General features: G+C 44.6%; 1 protein-coding gene across 1 annotated transcript in view; it reads left to right on the forward strand.

Moving 5' to 3' along the window:
* LOC136652230 (collagen alpha-4(VI) chain-like) overlaps positions 1-22,759 on the forward strand; it is a 71,827-nt gene extending 49,068 nt beyond the window's left edge. Inside the window, exons 25-38 of the mRNA XM_066629159.1 lie at positions 1,203-1,265; positions 1,596-1,646; positions 4,494-4,529; positions 4,628-4,690; positions 5,861-5,923; positions 7,534-7,569; positions 7,895-7,931; positions 8,525-8,536; positions 8,627-9,120; positions 13,657-13,747; positions 15,201-15,872; positions 17,377-17,473; positions 18,465-18,748; positions 22,523-22,759. Coding sequence (XP_066485256.1) covers positions 1,203-1,265; positions 1,596-1,646; positions 4,494-4,529; positions 4,628-4,690; positions 5,861-5,923; positions 7,534-7,569; positions 7,895-7,931; positions 8,525-8,536; positions 8,627-9,120; positions 13,657-13,747; positions 15,201-15,872; positions 17,377-17,473; positions 18,465-18,748; positions 22,523-22,695 — 2,172 coding nt within the window. The 3' untranslated portion in view covers positions 22,696-22,759. The remainder of the gene's footprint in view (positions 1-1,202; positions 1,266-1,595; positions 1,647-4,493; positions 4,530-4,627; positions 4,691-5,860; positions 5,924-7,533; positions 7,570-7,894; positions 7,932-8,524; positions 8,537-8,626; positions 9,121-13,656; positions 13,748-15,200; positions 15,873-17,376; positions 17,474-18,464; positions 18,749-22,522) is intronic.
* Positions 22,760-23,343: the final 584 nt, after the last annotated feature.

Genomic DNA, 23,343 nt, shown 5'->3' on the forward strand with positions numbered 1-23,343 from the left:
AAGTAAAGCACCATCATCACTGTGTCTACCAAAGTTGATTTTTTTAAAAAGTAAGCTGTGTTAACAGAACATCTACTTTATACCTTCTGCTATTCAAATAACTTTAGTATTTTCATGGACTTCTATAGTTACGTTAGCTTTTCATTCATGGGAACAAAACCTTCCTAACAGCAATCCTGTGCATGCCACTCAGAAATAAGTCCCACTGTATTCAGTGGGACTTACTCCCAGGAAAGTATGCATAGCAGAGCTTCCAAAAGTCATGAGTCATCACGACACACTCATAGTGGCTTCATGAGATCCCCAGTGGCCCTTCTACCTGCTCTCCCAGGCACCTCCCTCTTGGAGCATGCAAAATCTCGCATGCTCCAAGATGGCAGTGCTCAAATCTCACAAGATTTGGGCAGCGCCATCTTGGATTGCACAAGATCTCACGAGATTCGGATGTTGTCATCTTGGATTGTGCAAGATCTCATGAGACTTGGCTGTTGCCCATCTTCAATCGCACAAGATTTTGCATGATCCAAGGTGGCAGTGCCCGGTTGAGCTGGGAAGAAGAGGCTGCAGGGTACTGTGACCCCAGTAAGTTTGGGAACCACTGATGTATAGGATTGCAAACTTAGGGTTTGCAAACTTAGGGTTAAAAGGAGATTGGACAAGTGTCTGGAGGAAAAATCCATTATGGGGTACAAGCCATGATGTGTATGCGCAACCTCCTGATTTTAGAAATGGGTTATGTCAGAATGCCACATGCAAGGGAGGGCACCAGGATGAGGTCTCTTGTTATCTGGGGTGCTCCCTGGGGCATTTGGTGGGCCGCTGTGAGATACAGGAAGTTGGACTAGATGGGCCTATGGCCTGATCCAGTGGGGCTGTTCTTATGTTCTTATGTTCTTAGGGTCTGTATGGGTTGGTGTTTGCATGACTCTCCTGAACATTTAGCCCAATATCACTGCAAATGATCACCAGTGTAATAAGCTGTCTCTGAGGGAGAAGCCTAAGTTAGAACTCTGCTTCCCAATATCTGGTTCTCTGTGTGCAGGAAATTATTTTGCATGGAGAACCATTTCATCATGAGGAAATAGAGACACAAGTTGTTGACCACTTTAGTGAGAATCGGGCCATAGATATCAACCCCGTTAACACTGGTTTGGGATAATTTATGGAATTTAACTGCTAATCTCTTTCACGTATCATAAAAGGGTGAACATGGTGATCCTGGAGAAAAAGGCCTTCTGGGGCCATCTGGACTAAGAGGCTTGCCTGTGAGTGTTACCTTTCTGATTCTCTTACTTGAATATTCTCACTGAGGGTTGAACCATACATGACTTCTTTGGGTCCTTCTTGCCCTTCTGTAACAATCTGGTGCAAACCCTGCAAGAAGCATGAAAACTCCAGTATGTATTAGAGTGGAATTTTTCAGAATTTCTTCACAACCTTGGTCAATTCTTCTGAAACGCACCATTTACACTAATGCACACCTCACAACTATAAACTATTGCTTGTCCCACAGCCCCATTGAGACTTCAATATTCCATGGTTACAATGAACTAACATCCATTCCTCTCTCCCCCTCCCCCCCGTATTCTTTGCAGGGACTAGATGGTAGCGATGGCTATGGAATGCAGGGAAAGAAAGGCGCAAAGGTGAGAGGCTTGTTGTGGAGTGATGGGTGCAGACTACCTTTGTATGGTGAAGGGGTACCTAATCTATTATGATTATAACCACTAATCAAAAGAGGTACAACCTATAAAGAACGTCTCGTATTAAAGCTTCATTCAAATAATGAGGAGTGTTCCTGAACAACTATGCTTTTTTGGCCTTGTGCAGAAATTCAAGGAAGGTTGTGCTTCAAGAGCGTTTAATAATTGGATGAACATTCTGATAAGTACTGAATTTGATTACTATGTTGGGGAAGGAGAATATCACCATTCTCATTTGTTGCAAAGCTGCATCTCCATTTCAGCCAACCAAGATCACAATCCTATTGTCACATGCTCAGAAGTGCACAGACCTTTCCCTATCTGACCAAGGAGAAGCAGCAGACCTCAGCTGCTAGGTTGTGCACAATGTTTGCGACTGTACTTTTTTGGGGATGGGGAGAAGTGAAAATAAATTACATTCAAAATGAATATTGAAAGCCAAGTCTCTTAGTAGTTTAAATAGTAGACATTCACAGGGTTCATTGTTATGTTACTTGGAGGTCTGGATGCTTGCCTGTCACCTTTCTGATGCCCAAACCAAACAGCCCTAGCATACCTTTCTGTGGAAGAAATGGAAATGGCAGCACTTCCAGTATATGCGAAATGGTTATGATTGGAAGCAAAACAAGAAAATTTTTTTCTATATCAAGAGCAGTACTTTAAAGTCCTGTGGTTGTCCAAAAAATAGATTTCACTGGAGTTCTTCAGCATAAATGGCAGGATTTGGCAATCTGGGTACTTGATTCTTTCTATACTATCCAGTTGTTTATTTGGCTTTTTCCTGATGGTAGAATCTGATTTTAATCTGAATACAGATTTTGATTCTGATTGGGACCCTGGTATGGCAGAGAGGGTTAAATTCTCTCCCCCCTGCACCATGGTCCTGATTTAAATCCCCCCTGCAGCTGTTTTAGTCAGACATGGAGATGCATTCACACATACCCAGTGGCATATCTAATTTGGCCCTTAGTACTTTGGGCTTTGGTATTGGTACTACGTACTGCGACACAATGAAAAAGACACAAAATCTGTTGAGAACTCCAGAACTTCATCAGGCTGGATGGTATGCAATGCAAAAGAAATGAAAGGCAGTTGGGCATAGTGTAATAGACCCTTTTCCCCAGCATTCTTGTTCCCCCACCTTTTAGAAAATAGAATGTCTTGAAGTGACTTATTCTGTGCTCACTGCTCACTGAAATACATCAGCCCCTTGCCAGAGGAAAATAAATAAATATTGTGGTAGTTTTTATGTTAGTAAAGAGGGAGATTAATTTCAAGTGTTTTAGGCAGAAAGTCAAAAGGAGCCATATTGGAAGGATTATTTAATGGATTTTTGCCTTCTCTGCCTTATAGTAGGACTCTCTGGAACACAACTGTGTTTCATTATGAAGGAAAACTGTTTGGGACACATTGTTGGATACACAGACATATTTTGTGGCGCAATCCTTCCCTCGCTGCCTTATGGTGGTGAGGCTCTCCCGATGGTGCTGACAGCCATAAAGTGGCCAGTGCTTGTTGGACAAGGCACTCCGACAGCATGCGAGTCAGCACATTGTCAAGAGCATTGGCAGGAAACCCTGCACTTTCCCACCCTTTCAAGCGAGGGAATTGCTGCTCGCCAGAGGAGGTAGGATAATGGGGGAGGAGGGATTGAAGGTGGGAGGGTGGAACAGAGGTGGGGAGGGGGCGAAACCATGTGGGGAGGGAGGTGTAATGGGGTAGGGAGGCCATGGGAGGGGGAGGATCTGTTGCAGGCGGCTTGTGATGGATCTTAAACCCTCCACTCTTTACACTCTTTACACTCTCACATAACACCAGAACCAGGGGACATCCACTAAAATTGAGTGTTGGGAGAGTTAGAACAGACAAAAGAAAATATTTCTTTACTCAGCGTGTGGTTGGTCTGTGGAACTCCTTGCCACAGGAGGTGGTGATGGTGTCTAGCCTGGACGCCTTTAAAAGGGGATTGGACAAGTTTCTGGAGGAAAAATCCATTACGGGGTACAAGCCATGATGTGTATGTGCAACCTCCTGATTTTAGAAATGGGTTATGTCAGAATGCCAGGTGTAAGGGAGGGCACCAGGATGAGGTCTCTTGTTATCTGGTGTGCTCCCTGGGGCATTTGGTGGGCTGCTGTGAGATACAGGAAGCTGGACTAGATGGGCGTATGGCCTGATCCAGTGGGGCTGTTCTTATGTTCTTATGTTCTTATGTTCTCCAGCAGCAGCCTCCCCACCCTGTTTCTCTCCTTAGACTTGCGCTGACAAACTCGCTAGTGCAGGTTTGAGGAGATCCATTGTGGGAGATCCATTGTGCTTACACGGGGGTGAGGGGATTTTACAATTCCCTTTCCCTGCTGAAGTCTCCTGGCCCACCCCACCGCCCACTATGAATGCAGCTTTCACCCATTTGGCGTTGCTGCATTGATGGGGGGGAATGCATAAGATTGGGCTCTTTGATATGTTATTTGGATACACAAACAGAAGACATGGTCTAGTCACTATTTTAAAAAAATTGTAAACTAAAGGGCCAATCTTATCAAACTTTCCAGCCCTGGTGCAGCCACAATGCAGACCCCCAGATAAGGGAACAAATGTTACCATACCAGGTAACCATACCAGGTTACCATACCAGGAGGCCTCTGTGACTGCCTTCTCACCCCAGGATGCAGTGCATACCCCATTGACATGGCTGCACCGGCACTGGAATATTGGATGGGGTTGGGCCCGAAATAATCAAAACATGAATGCAACTGTAGACCAATGTTTTATTTCTGTTTTCATTATTAGGGGCAGTCTGGATTTCCTGGTTACCCGGGACTGCAGGTATATAGGTGCTAATATTACAGTAGATTTTCCTACTGTCTGAGTTTTGAGTTTCTTAGCTTCTTGATTGCAAGACTCTTCTTCTGATTCCTTGGTAGGGAGAAGATGGCGACCCAGGCATTGCAGGAGATAGAGGCCCCAGAGGAATCAGAGGACAAAGGGTGACAATGATAAATAGTGGTTATAGTTTTTAGCTGCTGAAAGTTTTTCTGTCTCATAAAAAGATTTCTGTGCACTGAGACAGAATTCAAATCTTATTAAGAAAGGACTCCTTAGATACATTTATACTTGGCATTATAGATCCTAGTTGTTCCTAGGATCAAGTGGTGACTGATCATTGATGGGGGGGATCTAGAGGTGTCTTCTTTTAGAGAAATGCTCTTGTGTGAGTCGAAGGATGTTGCAGAAGGTAGTTACATAGAGAAAGTAACCTCTGTTTAAAAACAGTTTTTCTGATGGTGGAAGATACTTTGGGCCCTCTGTATTCCAGGACCCCCCACTGATACCGATTTCCACAGAAAATCAAATCCATGGTTGGCCCTCAAGAACTTCCTGGACATGACCAGAAGACACTTCCGGTAGTGTCCAGGAAGTCCTTGCATCTCTCCAACTGTGGAGTCAGTGCTTGTGTTGATTCAAATCCACGCATGCCAAATCCACGGATGAAGAAGGTCAACTGTATTGCACACTGTGTTGCACTAGATCTTGCACAAACTGAAAGCTGCTCTTCTGTTAATGGTCAGGCAACGTTGCTGAGCATCCCTTCCACTAAAACTCCTTTTATGAGCATCACTGTGGATCCTACCCATTTATTGTTTCATTTTGTACATCACGTTATCTTTATTTGAACTGACTGAAACAGTCACCCTGATGAGAGGATAGAAAGAGGGTTTCACTCCTCCATCATTACTATAGGATATTTACTAGGATGGGTGGTGGTGGTCATTCTTATGATTTTGCACTGCATGTGACATCCAAACAGAGAATTGGAAGTGATGACATTGATTACCTATGCAAACAGGAACTGATTCTAGGTGCCCCCTTCTCCCCTTGATACAACAGGTTAGAAATGCTGTCATCACTGACAGCCCTGATCAGTGGGGGGCGGGGGATAGGAAACAAATGATTATTTAACGATGCTTGCTTCTGTGTGGGAATATCTTGCACTCAGAGCCATAGTCTTTAGCTAGTACTTAAGTACCTTAAGCAAGAATCAAGTATACAATTGCCTCAGCTTGCAGTGTATGAAAATCTAGCACATTATATTCTCTGATCAAGCATGAACCAACTGACACTTCCTTTGATGTTCTAATGATTTCTTTGTATTTAAGGCCAGCGGTGGAATGCCAGGGTTGGCAGGTGACCCAGGAAGCCGAGGACCCCCTGGAAGAATGGTAATGTGACTTCAAAAGAGATACAACGTGATCTAATGTTGAAGCTTGCAGCTGACTGTTTCTGAAAATTGGACATATAATTGGCCTCAATATCCTGGGGGGGGGGCCATTCTCAGACCACCTCCCCCGGCAGATACAGAATTCCATGGATAATTACATTGGGGTGGGGTGCTGGCAACAGGACGTGCGTCTATGAAACATTCAGAAGGCCTTCTGAGTCACTGGGAGGTTGTGTGTGGCCTCAGATGGCCTCCTGAACTCTTCAGAGTGGCCCTTCTGGTTTAACAAAAAACTGGAAGTGGCACTGTGAAGCATCTTGGAGGCCTTCTGAGTCATGGGGAGGCAACGCGCACCACCCTGAACCTTGGAACACTTCCCAGATACGACCAGAAGGCACTTCCGGTCGTCTCTGGGACGTCTGATTCATAGAGGCCCTCTTGATGTGGGTTTGGCACGTGCATTGAATGAGATCTACAGGTGCTGAACCTGAAGATAAGGAGGGTCTGCTGTATATCAACAAATCTTTCCATCAGTTTTATGGGAAAACAGCCCAATCCTATGCATGCCTACTTGAAAGTAAGACTTACTGTGTTCAGTGGGGCTTAATCTCAGTAAAACATGTGTGGAATTGGAGCTTAAAGGCCCAGTCCTGTTGGGCTCAGGCACCAGTGGAATGCATGTTCCATTGGCAGCAGCTGCTGTGAAGCCGCCATAAAGGGCCCTTTGGCAATGTGCAGAGTAGCCCATTGCATGAGAGTAGCCCGCTGCATGAGAGCCAGTGGGAAGGCAAGAGTCTTCCTGTCTGTGTTAGTGAATTCTGGAGGGCCTGCTGAGGTAATGGTAGGGGATGGTGGAACAGGTGGGGAAAACTGGGTGGGGAGGGAGAAACAGGGGGTGGGGAGTCTGTGGGACAGAGTGGATCTAGCAGTAGCATGCATCAGATCCTATCCCCTCTGTCAGCAGCCTCCCCACTCCCTTTCTTTCCTCAGACTTGCACCAGTGAAATCACTGGTGCAGGACCGAGGAGAACCATTGTGGTCAGAAGATTTATGGTAGTGTAAGGGAATTTAAATCCTATTTCCCCTCCAAAGCCTTCTAATCTGCCCCACCACTGAATACCGTGTGCTCCTTTTCAGTGCAGCTTCACCAGTGGGGGGCGGGGAGATAGGATTGGACTGTAAGTCAATGGCACACTATGACAGGGAGGGGGAGGGGGCAGGTGGATTGGGTCCCAGGAGGGGGTGGGATCGGTGGCAACCATTCACACCATACCGCATCCCTCTCCTTAGGTCTGAAATCCTGACACAGCTCAACACAAACTTGCGCCGGTGAATTAGCGGACACAGGTCCAAGAAGACCCGTTGTGCTGGCTGAAGCTTTCCCCAGTACAAAGGAACAAATGTCCCTTTACCTTGAGGAGCCTCCAGCTTGCTCAGTTCCAGCATAGGATGCCACACAACTGTGCTGGCCCTGCTGCATCATTGCTGGTTAGAATTGGGCATTGAGTTATTTCTATTTGTCCAATAAGGTTCTGGTCATCAACGGTTGTATCTGTTGTATTGATCAATATGATAGTTTGATTTTCTAAGTTTATATCTCATATTTTACAGGGCAACAAAGGACCAAATGGCAGACTAGCAATGACGGTATGTAATCGACTCCTTTCTTTCTGCCAATACAATACAAAAACACATGAAATTAATTCTTAATCTATATATATGAAGAGTAGTTATATATATATTGAATAGAGTTGCCATCTGTTGACTGAGGCATCTCGAGGCTGAGGCAAAGGGTAACAGATAACCAAGAAAGCAGGAAAAAATGTGGGAGACAAAGAGGTCATTGGTGAAAAGTGGAATCTGGTGTTCCGGCTGATGTCTTTGGTAGTTGGAAAATTGTTATAGATTTTTCAGTGTAAACTAAACCAGGCATTCAGGCCACTAATCCCTTTAATTTTATTCTTACCTGCAGCCTTGTGAACTTGTCAATCTTACAAGAGGAAACTGCCGTAAGTAATTGACACCTTACAGCCTGACCCAAAAGGGGTTGGCCATTGTTGTTGTGCCTCTTTTGCTGGCACTGACTGCCATAAAGTAGTCAGCACCAGTCATAAAAGGCACTCTAGTAGCTCTTTTCTCAGCACACCTCCAAGGATGCTGGCAGGGTTTGGACTTAATGTCATTTGTTCTAAGACCAACATATTACCTTTGTAATTCAGTCTTGTTGTGGTTGATACTCTACTTCAGCGGTTCCCAAACTTTTTCATCTTGTGGCTCTCTTGACCTACTGAGCCATTGGCCATACCTCCTCATTAGGGCTACAATCCTAATTGTATAGGGTGGTGGGTTTTTCACGAGGATCCCATGGCTCCCCTAACTGGGTTTCTGTGGCTCCCCAAGGAGGCATGGCTCACAGTTTAAAGAATCACTGCTCTACTTCATTCACAGCAGAAACAAACCTTTTAGTGGATGTTAAAAAAACAACACTGTATATTTGATTTAAGTTCTATACATCCATCCACTGTTGTTGGGTTATCATGTAAATGAACATGAAACAGGAATGACAACTGAAATGCATGTTTTTCCCTTTTTCCCCATTTAGCTTGCTGTATTGGTGAGTACCTTTTAAACAACTTAGATTTAAAAAAAAAAAGTCAAACTTTATTTTGTCTGACACCTTCTGACAGTGTGCTTTCGTTGCAAGGAATGAGCCAGTGCCCAGTGTATCCAACAGAAGTGGTGTTTGCCCTTGATATGTCTGGAGATGTTACCACAGCATCTTTTGAACGGATGAAAGATATTATGCTCTCTTTGTTGAAGGGCATAACTATTACCCGGAGCAACTGTCCAACCGGAGCTCGGGTGGCAGTTGTGTCATATAATGCCAACACAAAGTACGTCATCCGGTTCACCGATTTCCGAAGGGACGACCTTCTTTTGGAGGCAGTTCAAAGAATACCCTTGGAGAGGTCCTCAGGCAAACGGAATCTTGGGAGGGCCATGAGATTTGTTGCCAGAAATGTCTTTAAGCGGCATCGTCAAGGTGTCCTCATGAGGAAAGTCGCCATATTTCTCACTGCTGGTCCATCGCAGGAGGCAACCCCCATCAATACAGCAGTGTTGGAGTTCAGCGCTTTGGATATCACCCCTGTGGTCATTGCTCTCAGCGAAGTGCCTATTGTACAGCAAGCCTTTTTGGTAAGCATGCTGTCATCATTGTGCAGACGGTTGCGTGAGCTGATGTCCTCTGAGAGAATGGGTCTCTGAGGAAGTTTCCATTCCTGGCATTTGTGGCCGAGTTCTCACAAACATCATATCAGGATGGCAAATGGGTGGGGAGTGCGGTGCCACCTCCTCTTCCCACTCCCTGGATTTGAAGAAGAAATGCGGAGATGATTTTCTGATGCTATAGCCCAGCCATTCTCATCCTTCTTTGGGCTATGGTGACTCAGAAGCTCTTCTCAGTGCCCTTCTGTCAAACAAGGGTACAACACAAACAGATAAACATAAAATCATTTATTATTGAACACCTAGAAAATGTGAACATTCAAATGTGCCAGGTTTCCCCAGGGGTTCATATGACTCCCGTTGAGAATGTCTGCTCTAGCCTAAACTTTGCTCTCCATCATGCTTTGTCTTCCCCTCCATTCCCCTCTTCCCTCCATTCCCCTCTTCCACTCCATTCCCCTCTTCCTGTTTGAATACAGGGTGCGAGAGGAGGAGCAGGGACAGTGATGGTGGCTGGTATGCTGCCAGATTTTGGGGGGGGGGGCAACTTATTGTCTCAAGTGTCAGGAAATCGTGACTTGACCCTGCAGATGAACTGGCAAAACAGTTTCTGAATTATTAAAAAAATAAAACTGCACATAAAAAGTAGCACATAAAAACTGCACATAGAAAGTAGCATTTTAGGGAGGCTACAACATGTCTCCTGGACATCTGTTTCAGTGCTGTCACGAGAGGCAGTGATGGGGATGCTGTCAGATGGGGCATGTTGTCACACTACCCTTTGGTTATTTTTGGACCCAGCCGCCACAGGCTCTCACTGTAGATCATGTTTTCACCACTTACCATTGAGAGTGTGAAACAGCTGGGCCTGAAGGAGCCTGAAGATTGCCAAAGGGAAGTTGGCGCTTACATTTAAATCAATACAAGAGCCTGGAAGGTCAGGGGTGACATGATGATGTCATTATATCGCCCCCAAACTTGTGGGATGCAGAGTGCCTTTAGGTAAGCACTGCTGCCCTGAGTGCAGCCTGCCTCAGGGATGCCTCTGATCTCTTTGATTTTTTTCTTTGTGCAAGGGTTTATTTACTTGTATACGGGTGCACTGAATCATATGAGCTTTCTCATGTATTACAAAGTTCACCCAAAAAGAACTTTACCACCTTATCTGCCGTCTGTGAAAATGAAGCCTCAGTTACAATTTCAAGGGATTCTGACAGGGTAGGACAGTACTATACATTCAAAGGATTTGGAAAAGAATTAAAATGTAATAGTTTCATCCAAGTTCAAAAACTTATTGTCTAGCTAGGAATAAGGGCCAAAAAGTATTCAGTGCTTCCCAGTGATCAATCATCTTATATCACTAACTTCAGTTATTGAAAGAAATAGCTGCTTCTTGAGTAAACGTAAAGTTTCTTGGGGCTGATTTTTTCAGATCTGTTCTAAAAGGAATTTGTCCCCCCAAAGTATCTCTTACACTTTTAGTGGCAGATACTTGCCAAATCTGTGAGTTTGCAGCAAATATTTTATGTGGAATGTTATTTGATCCTCATCAGTGTCACCATCAATAGCTGACAGCATCAGGCGTGTAATAATGGACATTTGACAATATTTGATGACTGCCTTGCAACTGCATTTAGGGCCCAGTCCTATCACGCTTACCGCTGGTGCCCTACTGCTGACACTGGGCGTTACATAAGACATAAGACACTCTGCTTATGTGAACATAATGTGACATAAGACACTCTGGCGCCTGTGGTGAGCATGTGGTGCTGGCTGAGCTCAGCGCCAAGAGGACACTGGAGCGCTGGGTGGTATCCCCGCTGAGCAGCAGGGAGGTTTACTGGGGCAATGGAGGGCGGGAAGGGGGCAGAACTGGGCAGGGGAAAGGCAGGTCAGAGGGAGGATTGGGAGGGGAAAGGGATGGTAGCAGAGGTGCAGGGCAGCTCAAGAGTTGACACAGCTCCAAGGAGACCCATTGGTGCCTCCTGGGCTCAACATGGGGTAAGGAACATTTGTTCTCTTACCCTGAGGAGACTCCTGCGGCTGCCCCAGCCCTGCAGGATACAGTGGCAGCCATTTCGGCACCACTGTACATTGTGGTGGTGCCAGGGCATAGGATTGGGCTGTGAGTCAATTTTGTGCTAATTTCAGTCATTTATTTTACCAAACCTCTCAGTGACTCAGTGAAATTTGCCTTTTGGCTTTCTTCAGATTTTGCTATCAATATTTAATTCCAAACCAGAATGTCAAATTTGAGGACAGATTTCAATGCCAACATTATGAAATTTTGCAATTTGTATGTATTAAGCCATTTCTGCCCAACGTTGCATACACTCAACAGGGACCAGATGCGTACACCTGTGGGCCAGGCAACAATAAGTTAATTAAAATAACCTTTATCTTGCCTTTCTGCAATATATTAGGGGCACTCAAGGCGACTAAAAATGGACCATGACAGTCTCAACATAACAATTAAAAACATCATCAACCAACATTTTTGAATGTTTATCTCAGCTCTGATTTCAGTGTCACCTGCTCCATAAGAAACACATTGCAACAGTTTGATGTTGCCTGCTGAATTGTTCTGGAAAAATGTAGAGCAAATCTCTAGGGTGGGTCAAACAGCTGTTTTATGTTTCTTAAGAATGTCCATTCAGTCATCACAAAATTAACTAAGCAGCCACTCTGAACTTGGACTAGGGATTGTTAACCTTGGTTTGTGATGTGTAGACATTTATGTACTGGTTTCAAACAAATATTGGACAGTATGAGAGCTGCCTGGCTTAATCTATTGCCAGCTTGCCATTTGTGTTGCATCCATGTATAATAATGGAAGTATAATTAATCCCTCTGTGAACACTGTGCATTGGATACGTCCAGTAACACTAAGAGAATAGTCCTCCCATCAGCCCCTAAAAAACTGTACTGTCAGAAAGAATTTGGTTCAGGTTTCTGCCATCTCTTAACTCCATAGTCTTGTCTTGTATATAGAAATGCATTAGAATCAGTGGGGTAATGGAAAAGAATCTCCTGTGGATGTCGAAACAGAGTGCAGCAGTATTTATTCCAGGGCCATCTATTTCTTTTAATTGCTGTAACTTACATTCCTGAGAGTGAAAGCATATGGTCAATTCCAATTCCAGCAACAACAACAAAATGACTTTTTCAGAGGCTCAAATTTTACTCTGATTTACTGCCAGCTTCTTAATCTTTTCAGTTTTGCAAGTTATAAACTCAGGAGAGGACATCAAAAAGAATTCAAGTGTATGTGAATTTGCTTTGGAAAGCAGACTCAACAAAAAGATATCTAGCAAACCTTTGAAAGGAGTACAGTTGTTGGGCTTAAATAGAAAGACACATAATGTGCCTGGATGTTTTTCTCTTAGAACATCTCAATGTGAGCCATACGTGGTGCATCCTGAACTTGCCTTTTGATTATGGTCCCCCATGAATATTATTTATATAGCACCACCAATGTATCTGGCACTTTTCAACAGGTGAGAGATTTGGTCCCTGCCCCAAGGGGCTCACAATCTAGAAATAGACAACAGAGAAGGGGGAGGGGAGTGGTGTTAAGTAGTGGCATAGTGGTAAATTTTGGAGTGCAGGAGCTTGTAATCAGTCTCTCTCTCTTACACACACACACATACACAAGCCGTGCCCCCTTTGAGCCATGTGTTCAGTTATTCCCAGGTAAATTGGCCTATACACACCTTCCTGATAGCAAGTTCCATTCAATACGTCAAGTGGGATTTACTTCTGAGTAGAGAAGCATGGAATGTTAGTGTAACAGGAGCTGCATACTGTCTCACAGGCAGCCCATGGGAAAGGTGATAGCCAAGATACAACATACACCCCTAGACACATTTCTCAGGTGGTGTCCTGGTGAGCCTGGTGCTTCTTCTTGGCTCATGTTCCTTGACAGATGTTTCAAAGTGAACTTCTGAGTGCCTCTGCTGATGGCATCACTACTGCAGTAGGAGAAGTCCTGGAGCCCTCTATTACACCCCTGGTGGAAGAATCAAGGAGGGGGGGGGAAATAAGTGATCATTTTATGACCATGCACTTAAGATTTACTTGCAATAAGATAAAGGTTCTAGAGTCATGCCAAAGCCTTTGCAAAAAAGAGTTTTCTTATTCCCCTAATAGCAATAAATTCACCCAGTGGCATCAATCACTAGGGGGTGTGAGACTGCACCAGATGACACCATAGGCAGTGACACCAAAGGAGGGGAGCTGGAAATTTTCTGGCCAGACTGACTAGGAGACCAAATCTACCCCCTAGCTAGACCTGGGCTCTGCATGGGGAAGCCTGGTAGACCCGGACTCCAGAGACTATTCCAACCATCTGAAACATTGTGTAAACCTAACCTCAACGCAATAGTGATCTAAACACTGAGCTACATCCTGCTGGGCCAGAAAATCCAATGTTTGAAGTTGACACAGTATTAATCTTTTAGTGCATTTCCTCCTGTTCAACCAGAGTTTGTATTTGCACTTAATTAGGTTGATGATACCCGTCAATTTCAGTTATTTGTTTGGGAATCCAAAGAGGAGGAGAATTTGGACAGCATATCCCGATGTGCCCTCTGCTATGGTAAGCCCATTCTTTGTATTGGTGCTACAGGATGATATCAGTTCTGAAATAAACCAGAACTGATCTCATCCATGTTTAAGAAAGAAGTAATCAGTTCTGATTTGTTTCAGAACCAGAACATTCCTTTTCATCTGGCTGCAGTGGAGTTTACTTCTAGCAAGCATTATATACGTATTATAGTGGGGTTTTGCTCATATGCAGTTAAATAGGTACCAAGGATTATTGTGTCAGAGATCATTCTGATAATATTTCTCCAAGGATATTTATAAAAATATTTGGTCCTGTTTTGTCTGTTCTCTGTTTCAAATAGCAAACATTTCAAAATCATTGGTTGAAGCATTTAAAAGCTCTGTCCTACCTCCCTCCCTCCCCTTGTGCTGATGCAGCCATGCAAACAGGGTGCTTACTGCATCCTGCAGGGGAGTTTTGGGTCATGAAGGCCTCCTCGAGGTAAGGGAACATTTGTTTCCTTGTTCCAGTGTAAGCCCTTGCTGTCCCCTGGGCCTACTTCGACCTGCGCCAGCTGTGTAGCTGGCACAAGTCCAAATGAACCCAGGTCAGGAGATTGAGGCAAGGAAGGGGGATAGGATATCATTGATGTCACTACCACTGATATCACCCCCTTCCTGGCCTTGATCTGCCCTCCTTCTTGCCCCAATCTCCATCCTGTTCCACCCACTGCCAGCTTCTCTCTCACCCTTCACATAGGCACCAGGGCTCTTTTTTTGTCTGCCGGTGCATGGACCTAGCTGCTCACTACTTGGGGCAGCTGCAGCCAGGCTGTACTGTGTGGCATGTCATGTTTTGCAACAGAAAGGACCTTTCTCGTGTTCCGGTAGTATAAGACCCTGTTAAGATTGGGCTGTAAGTGTTGTTCCACCAGGAGAGGCTTGGTTGGTGGTGATGCCTTCTCTGTGGTGACAACCTGCATGTGAAGCTCCTTGCCCCTGCAGATCAGCTTAGCTCCCTCTCCACCTGCGTTCTGTCAGATACGAAAAACCCCAATTTTCTTTTTAAGCATTGGAAACTTAGTTAAGTTACTTGCTGCAGTTGATTATAATATGATTTTTATGTTGCGTTTACTGTTTTTGTTGTTATGTTGCGTTTACTGGTTTCATTTTTTTTTTTTTTTGCTTTAAAACTGGGTTCTCAAACTGGTGGGCAGGGAAGGGGGGAGGGAGAATCGCTTTGCTGCCTTCTTCCCTCCCCCCCATGTTCTAATCTTGGTTCTCAAACTCCCTACTTTAAAATATTTAAAATACAATTTTGTTTTTAAATTTGTTGGGTGCCTCCCTGTGTGTCTGTATGTTGTAAGGAGCAGGTGGAGTATACAGGTGAAATATAAACATGGTCTATAAATAGAAAAGAGAAGCAAAGCAAATTATTGATATGGAGTGATTTAACTTCTCTAATCGCATCGTGGATTTAATTATTCTTAATGCTTCTTCCTCAGATAAGTGCAACCCAAATCCAGAATGCGAGTTGGCTCCTCTCCCTCCCATTCTAATAAACATGGACATAGCTTTCATCATGGACAGCTCTCGAAATGTTGGAAGTGAGGAGTTTGAAAGCATGAAGGAATTTGTGAGCAGCATGTTGGATTATTTTGCCATTGCGCCTCAACCTATCGAATTTGATGGAGGTGCAAGGGTCGCACTGGTACAACATGTTCCACGAAACTTCACATTCGATGGAACATCCAGCCCAGTGCACAATGAGTTTGATTTGGTGACATATAACAGTGAACACCTGATGAAAAGGCACATCCAAGAATCTGTTCGCCAGCTGGAAGGCCCATCAGCTGTTGGTCATGCTCTAGAGTGGACAGTGAAGAATGTATTTTTGGAAGCCCCCAGTCCAAGGAAACGCAGAATTATATTTACAATACTTGGGAGTGAGACGAGTTCCTGGGATAGGGAGAAACTGAGAGAAATGTCCTTAGAAGCCAAATGTCAAGGATTTACGCTGTTCACCTTAGCACTCGGACGTGGAGTTGACGACACAGAAATAACAGAGCTCTCCAGTGCCCCAGTAGAGCAACACCTCCTACAGCTGGGCAGAGTGGATAAACCTGAATGGCCGTATGCTTTGCAGTTTAGCCGGGCTTTCTTAAACCTTTTAAAGCGTAAGTGATGTGTAGTTTGCTTTACGTTCCTATTGAATCGAGCTTAGAACTTGCTGGTCTCCTTAGCCATGTGGCCACTTCTATTGCAGGCCCAAACTAGATGCTTGATTTTGCTTGGTTAAATAGCATGCACCAAGGTATAGTTCCAATCAAAACCAAGGTAGTGTGGCTTTTTGCCTTCCCCCATGTTCTTGGTCCAGCTTGCACATATATACAAACCCCTATATACACACCCCCAACTGCTACTTGCAGCAGGAGAAAAGTGAAGCACTATTCCCAGGGAAATAGCATGTGCAGAGGGCCTGATGAGAATCAGTGGGTGCAAAGTCCTCCTCCTGCCACAGTTACAACCCACATTTGGCCCCCCCCAAATATGTGCCATTTCCATTTGAAAAATTGGTATTTAAACTCTAATGATAACACTTGTGCTAAACTAGTTTGGCCGTCCCATCAATACTGAATTAATTGGGTGATACTCTTATAGTACCTATCATAACATTTACCTCTTCTTGCTGCAACTTTGTGGGGATCCCTGGCTCTCAAAGAAAGGAAGGGGAGGGGGGCTTGACTTATGTCACCATTGGCAGCCCATCACTGCCAATGCCATCTTGGTGTTCAAAAAATCTGCTGCCACCTGAACCATTGTCTTTCACTGGAAAAGTGGGGGGACAGGGAAGGACTGGTTATCCCTCTCTTTCCAATATACCTGGAGCCAACAACTTACCCAGAATGTCTCTTAATAGAGGGGAGGGCATTCTGGGTAGGTTGTCGGCTCCAGGTATATTGCTCAGCATTAAATGCCTCCTCCTCTGCAGCACTGAACTGATTTCCCAATCAGAGCTCCCAGACTTGGTCCAGTAGCTGTGACTGGAGTGGCAACGGGACTGGCACTTCTGGACAAACTTTTAGTTGTTTTGCTGTAGCTTTGTCTTTAAGTTACTTCCACAAATCCCAGAATGTGGCTGATACACCCAGATGAGAGCTGGTTAGAGTTTTCTGAAGTCTCTCAATAATTTCATAAATGAAGGTCTTGAGCTAATCCAGTAGCTGCTCTGTGTTCCAAAGGGGGGGATTTATTCATAAAATCATTTCAGAGCAGCCCTGTTTAATCAGGCCAGAGTAGATTACATTAACCTAATCTCAATTTAGGCCACAATCCTAAGCAAGTCTACTCTGAAGTAAGTCTTATTGTGTTCAATGGGACTTACTTCCAGGAAAGCGAGGTTAGTATTGCAGCCTAAATTGGTTCCACTGATTTCAACAGAGGAACGGGCCCCACGTTCAGGAATCATAAATTCAAAGATCCGTCATGCCATATTCCATAGTTTGTTTTTTGTTTTAGTTTGTATCCATCCTGAGAATTCTGTGCTTCCTTTGTGAAGAAACAGTGCCTTCCCTTTTATAGATAAGAAATTGCTTTATGTCTTTGACTCCCACCTCAGCATTCAACAATGCTTAACCCTGAGCATTCTGCTTTTCTTTACTTTCTGCTTTTTCCCCACAGGGGGACTCAATCCTTATCCTCCTCCAGAGCTGCAGGAAGAATGTGAAAGCCTGGATCGAGGGGATACTCTTCGGCAGCTCATAGGTGGAACTGACAGGTACAAACACAATCTGCTCTTCCCCTCCTCTAAGTAAAGGATGAAAAGATGCATTGAGTTTAGCTTATATAAAAGCAAGCCTAAGCTATATGCAGTAGCTTGGGCTTAGGACTTTAGCCCCTAGAGTTTAGGGCAGTGATTTTCAACTATTGTGCCACAGTACATTGGTGTGCTGTGCCAGTTTGGACCACAGCGTTGAGAGCTGCTGAAAAAATTCTTCTGGGTTCTGTAGCTCTGTTTTCAGGGCAATTGTCTGTAGTAACAAATTGTCTGTCCCTTTTCCTCTGCTGGCTCTGCAAGTTGTTACTACAATTCATTATTACAGACAGTTGCCTTAGAAACAGAGCTGGAGAACCCGGAAGAGCCCCCCAGCTGGACGTGACTTCACTAGAGGCAAAGACCATAGAGAAGACTGCAGAGGTCAGTGTGCTGTGAGAACAAAAATGCTGACAATCACTACTTTAGGGCAGGGGTGTCCAAAGTTTTTGGCTGGAGGGCCACATCATCTCTCTGACACTGTGTCGGGGGCCGGGGGAAAAAAAGAATTAATTTACATTTAAAATTTGAATAAATTTGCATAAGTTTACATAAATGAATATATTAAAGATGAACTTGTATGAATGAATGAAGGTCTTGCAATAGCTCATGGCCTATAAAAGGCCTTGCATAAAGCAAGGCTGGCCTTTCCTTTGCTGCCTCTGCTGCATCACAGACATGAAACAGCAAGCAGTGGAGGGAGCCCTCATCCCACAGCTCACGTGAGAGGTCAAACAGTCGTCCTCACACTGAGAGCAGTTGTGTCAGGCCGGTGCGGGCTCCAACAAATCTCTGGAGGGCCAGAGGCTCATTGGAGACTGGGGGCTCCCTGAGGGCTGCATTGAGAAGCCTCGAGGGCCGCATGTGGCCCCAGGGCTGGGGTTTGGGCACCCCTGCTTTAGGGCATCATTGTCCATATTTTATCTGTCATCCCCACACTACTTTCCCATTATAGGATTTTTATCCCTGAATTGGACCATAGTCATACTTTGGAACCATCAGAGCTACCTAGAAGTAACATCCCAGAAAATATTACAGAAGCTACCCAAGAACCAGTAGAGTACATCTTAAAAGAAGAGGAAGGAAGAGAAGGCAAAGAAGAGGATGAAGAAGAAGAGCATGAGGTTGAGGAAGAAGAGCATGTTTATGTGGAGAATGAGCATTTCACAGAGAGCACTGTCCACCATGGCAAGGGAACCGAGCATGAAGAACACTTGGACCAAGTACAGAGCGCAAGAGGTGTGTGCATTTATACTGCGGTAGTGTCCATAACTATTGATAGTTACTTGATTGTGCACAGTTCTTTGTAGTGCTACCCAAGTCTCCTCTGCTCTGCCATAACTCTAGGGTGAATTGCAGCATCCAGAAGAGCCAAAATTATTCACAGTAAAACCTTTTGCCTGTCAACATTTTTTGCCCATGTATTACTGGGGATGTTCTCCTTGGAGGAGTGGCATAGCTAAGGAGGTTCCGGGGGTAGCAACTGCATCAGGCAACAAGCTTTAGGGGGGGCAACAACCTGAGCTTAACACTGATGGCCAAAATTGTGAAAACCTTGGTATTTTCAAATAATACAATTCAATGTGGAATTTAATGCTGAATGCGATGAAACAAACCACATCAAAATATCTCTATTCTATCAAACGTTATAGCCAAATAACCAGAAAAATGAAAACAGCTGCATTCTGTACAAAAACTGGATTTCCTTAACTCAAAACGGACCAATGAGACTGATTATTCCAAGAGCCAATCGGATGTTGTTATGATACAGCAGGGAATCAAGAAGGTGCTAATATGTGGGGAGCCTGGGAGGAGGCAGCAGGGCAAGTAGGTGATGAGCTGCTGGGGATAGGAGGTGAATTTTCCCCCATTTTCACTTTTTTAAAAGCCTGAGTGTGACGACACTTGCAGGGCGTCATTCTGAGCCTGGCACTGGGCTACACGATCATTAGTACGCCACTACCTTGGAGCAGCATTTCTCCTGTTCTATTTCTTAGGGCACATTCATACCAAAACCATAGGCTTCAATCTGTGGTGAGGCGCCAAGTTAGTGTATTCCCACCTCTCGCCATCATGTATATGACAGGAATGTGTGATCCAGGACATACGTGCATACCACTGATACATATATGCACACCACCCACAAGAAGAGAGGAGGATAAATCTAAGGAACACGTGGCATGAATCCTGCATGGAATGAATCTGCTGTGAGTCAAGTAGAGCAGTGGTTCCCAAACTGGTGGGTTGTGACAAACCGGTGGCCCAGAAGTTGGCATAAACTTGATTATCATAATCACGCTGCCGCCAGGCAGGGAAGGGTTTTTTAAACTTTCCTGGGGGTCGCTATGGTTTTCTGAAGGGCCTGGGGAACCTATGACCCACTCTGCAGCCCTCCCCGAAGCTTGGAAATGTTGTAAAAAGGGGGAAAAACCCGCTTCGGGTTTTGTCCCGAAACAGGAAGTGAGTTTTTTTTTCTTTTTACATTTCCAAGCCTCAGGGAGGGCTGCAGAGGGGGCTGCAGACCCTCCAGAGAGCCATAGTGACCCCCAGGTAAGTTTAAAAAAACCCTTTCTCTTTCCGCCAGCACCACAATCATGGTGATCATGTCAATCCCCCCCCCCCCCCAAGCAAAGACTTACAGGTTTCCCAAAGTCTGAGCAGAGCTTTGGGAACCACTGATGTAGAAGACTGCCAGTTCAGTGATTGTGTGTATTGGTTCGAAGAGTGTGGAAATACTGATGTTTGATTGTGTGTATAGGTCAATGAGACATCTTGTGACTAATTAAAGATGGGATAAGCAGTTTCTGGGAAAGTAGCCTGAACAGTTTGTCCTTGCCAGCTCAGATGTAAATGACTTCCCAAATCTGAAGAGATAATTGTGGCCCTGAGTACATGAAACATTATTTCCGGGGCTTCGACTGGTCAAAAGAGACCTTGTTCTGACAACAGCAGCCCAGCCATTTAGCAGCTGTGTCCAGCTAAGCAGATGTTTTAGTCCTGCATCAGCTATTTTTTCTTTGCATAATTCAGACCTGGAGACAATTGTGCAATTCACTGAAGAAGAGCTTGTCATTCCTTGAACAAAATAAAGGCTGCAGCTAACAACTCACTGAAGCCCAAGTTCTTACACTTTCCATTGGCTAAGGGTCATGGTGGTCCACTGGGGAACCATCAGCTAAACAGCAGCAAGTTCTTCTATTTAAGTGATTTCCAACTTGCATCAAAAATGTATTGTCCATCTGGGTTCTTTTGTTTCATTGCAGGCATTGTTTTGGTACTCTGTGCAGTAAATTTTAAAAAGGAAAAATCCCCATTGCTTTGCTTGCCACCAAGAGTTCTTAAATTAAAATTAGCAGCTGATTTAAGAGTAGGCCAGCTAGTATCAGTAAGTGAAACCTAGGGATGGTCCCGCTGGCCAAGCCATGTAGTACAAGAAATGCAAATTCCGCATCATTCAGAATCACAATGCAAAGCTATACATGGAAACCGAGACTACAACACTCCTGTTACCATTTCGACAGAGGGGGAAGAGCTATGGGATTTCTATGGCAAGTGTGCCGTGCATCAGTCAATGCTAGAAGAGTAGCTGGCAACACAGCAGTAGAAGCACAAGGTACAAGACAGTGATGGAAAGACAGGATTTTGTAAGCATCCATATATGTATTATTTAGTTATTAAATTTTTAAACCACTTTTTCCACTGCCATCTCCAAAGCAGTGTTCTATCAATTCGAAAACAGAATGACCTGCAAATCCATATATCCTGACTTGGCATTTGGCCCTACTGGATCACAAATGCCTGTTAGAGGTCCTTCTCAATGTACCCACCCTTCAGACTAAGGCCTGAAGCGAGGCTGGGGGTGACTAGAAAGGGCCTTCTCAGTTGTGGCACCCTGTATGTAGAACTTTTTTCCCAGGGAGACTCACTAGGTGCAGCATTTGGTTTCTTTTCAATATCATGTAAAGACTGTTGTATTTATCTAGGCTGTCCAGGATGCCATCTGAACTGGCTTTAATGTGATGAATTTTACTGGACTTAAAAGGTCGATTTTTAACCACTCTGCCCAGGTCCCTGCTCTGTTCATTGGTATTTGTTTGTGCACCACCCAATGAACACTTGAGACAATGGATATGGGTGAAAGGGCCACTTTATTAAAAGTTAAAGACAATACAGAAGGAGAGGCTGAGACCTGCAGCTGTTGCGACAGTGAAGCACGTGTGGTGTGGAGGTTGGACCATTGGAAGGCACCAGAATCACATCTGGCCTCCAGGCTGGGCAAGCACCAGACTCAAAGCCTTATCCCTTTCTCAGGTGGTGCAACTTATCCCTGTCAGCCCCATGAAGGGTTAAGGCAGTTGGACTGGGCAGTGCCAGCTCAAGCAGCTGAGCCTTTGAGGTGGACCCCGCAGTCCCGACAAAGGCCCCCTCTTCAGGCTCACATGCCACCGGGCTCCTGAGGACCGGAAGTAGGTTCCACCCTGCCTTTGTGCCCCAAGGTGCACACCAAAAGCAATGCTCATGCCTTCTAACCCACACCACCTACTAGCATAAAAGTGACCAAGGTTAGTTGGGTTGAGGAAAATATACTCCCAACTCTCAACAGTCTGGGGTAGGCAAAAAAACTGCCTGCCACCAGCCAATCTTGGCAAGCAGCAAAAAATTCCTACCTGGCCTCAAATGGTGACCAGTAGAACTCAGACTGCTCCAGGGGTAGGCGGGTGGGTGTCAGTACTGTGCCCACGTACAAAGGAGGAAGTGAGCTGGGTACCAGTGCCATAAGAGCCCCTTGAGACTGCCCAGTTTCCATCCTTCCTCCAAATCCCACAGTGGGGAGGAGACTCTGGTGTCCCAGGCAGACCTGGATCTCACTGCTTGCATTGTGCGATCGGCATTGTTTTTGTTAAAGTTTTTTATGACTGTTGTGAGCTGCGCAAGGAGTTTCGTTAAAGTAGGGGATAGTCAAGCAATGTTTTAAATAAATGTATTAATCGCTCACCTGCTTGATTTTTCTAGATGCTTGTGCTGTGAACAAGGACAGTGGTGAATGCGACAATTACAGTCTGAAGTGGTACTACAACCAAGAGCAGGACACATGCTCTCAGTTCTGGTATGGTGGCTGCGGAGGAAACAAAAACAGATTTGAAACTCAAGAAGAATGTGAAACATTGTGCTTTGTGTCATCCTAGAGCAGAGAGCAGACAGCCACAAATGGGCTGTCCCCACTTATGAGCAAAAGTGAAAAGGGATCAAATAAACCAAAAGACCATTTCCCAGCTGCAGGGAAAATAAGTCTGAAACTTTGTGGAATGGGAAATAAGTGTTTTTCTCTTATATCTGTTCAGTTTTTCATAACAAAGAGTCATGTGACACTTTAAAGGTTAATTGTGCAATCCTATACAGCAATAAATCCAATATAAGTAGGGATCCACTCCTGAAAAACCAAGCACTGTCTGGAACAATGCAGTCAAAGACTGGTGCCGATTGGCCAGAATGTGCTGATCTCATTGGCTGTCAACAATGAAGAGTGCTTAACAAGAGCTTTATTGGTGGTATTATTGTACATGTATCCTCTAAAGTGTGTTTAGTAGGGCTTGCTCTCAGGTAAATGTGTAGGATTGCAGTGTAGGACATACATGTACTGTGGCATAAACATTTTAATCCATAAAAGCTTGTGATATTGGATAACCTGGTTGTTTTGACTATGACAGACACAGCCACCTGTTTGATTTTTCAGTATCTTAGCAGCACTAAGTTAAGGTCACCTGATGTGAGGAATACTTTTGAGGTGGTTTTGTGGCCTGTGCAGATATGTTATTTAACAGGGACAACAACAT

This window comes from Tiliqua scincoides, chromosome 5, assembly GCF_035046505.1.
Source record: "Tiliqua scincoides isolate rTilSci1 chromosome 5, rTilSci1.hap2, whole genome shotgun sequence".
NCBI classification, from domain to species: Eukaryota; Metazoa; Chordata; class Lepidosauria; order Squamata; family Scincidae; genus Tiliqua; species Tiliqua scincoides.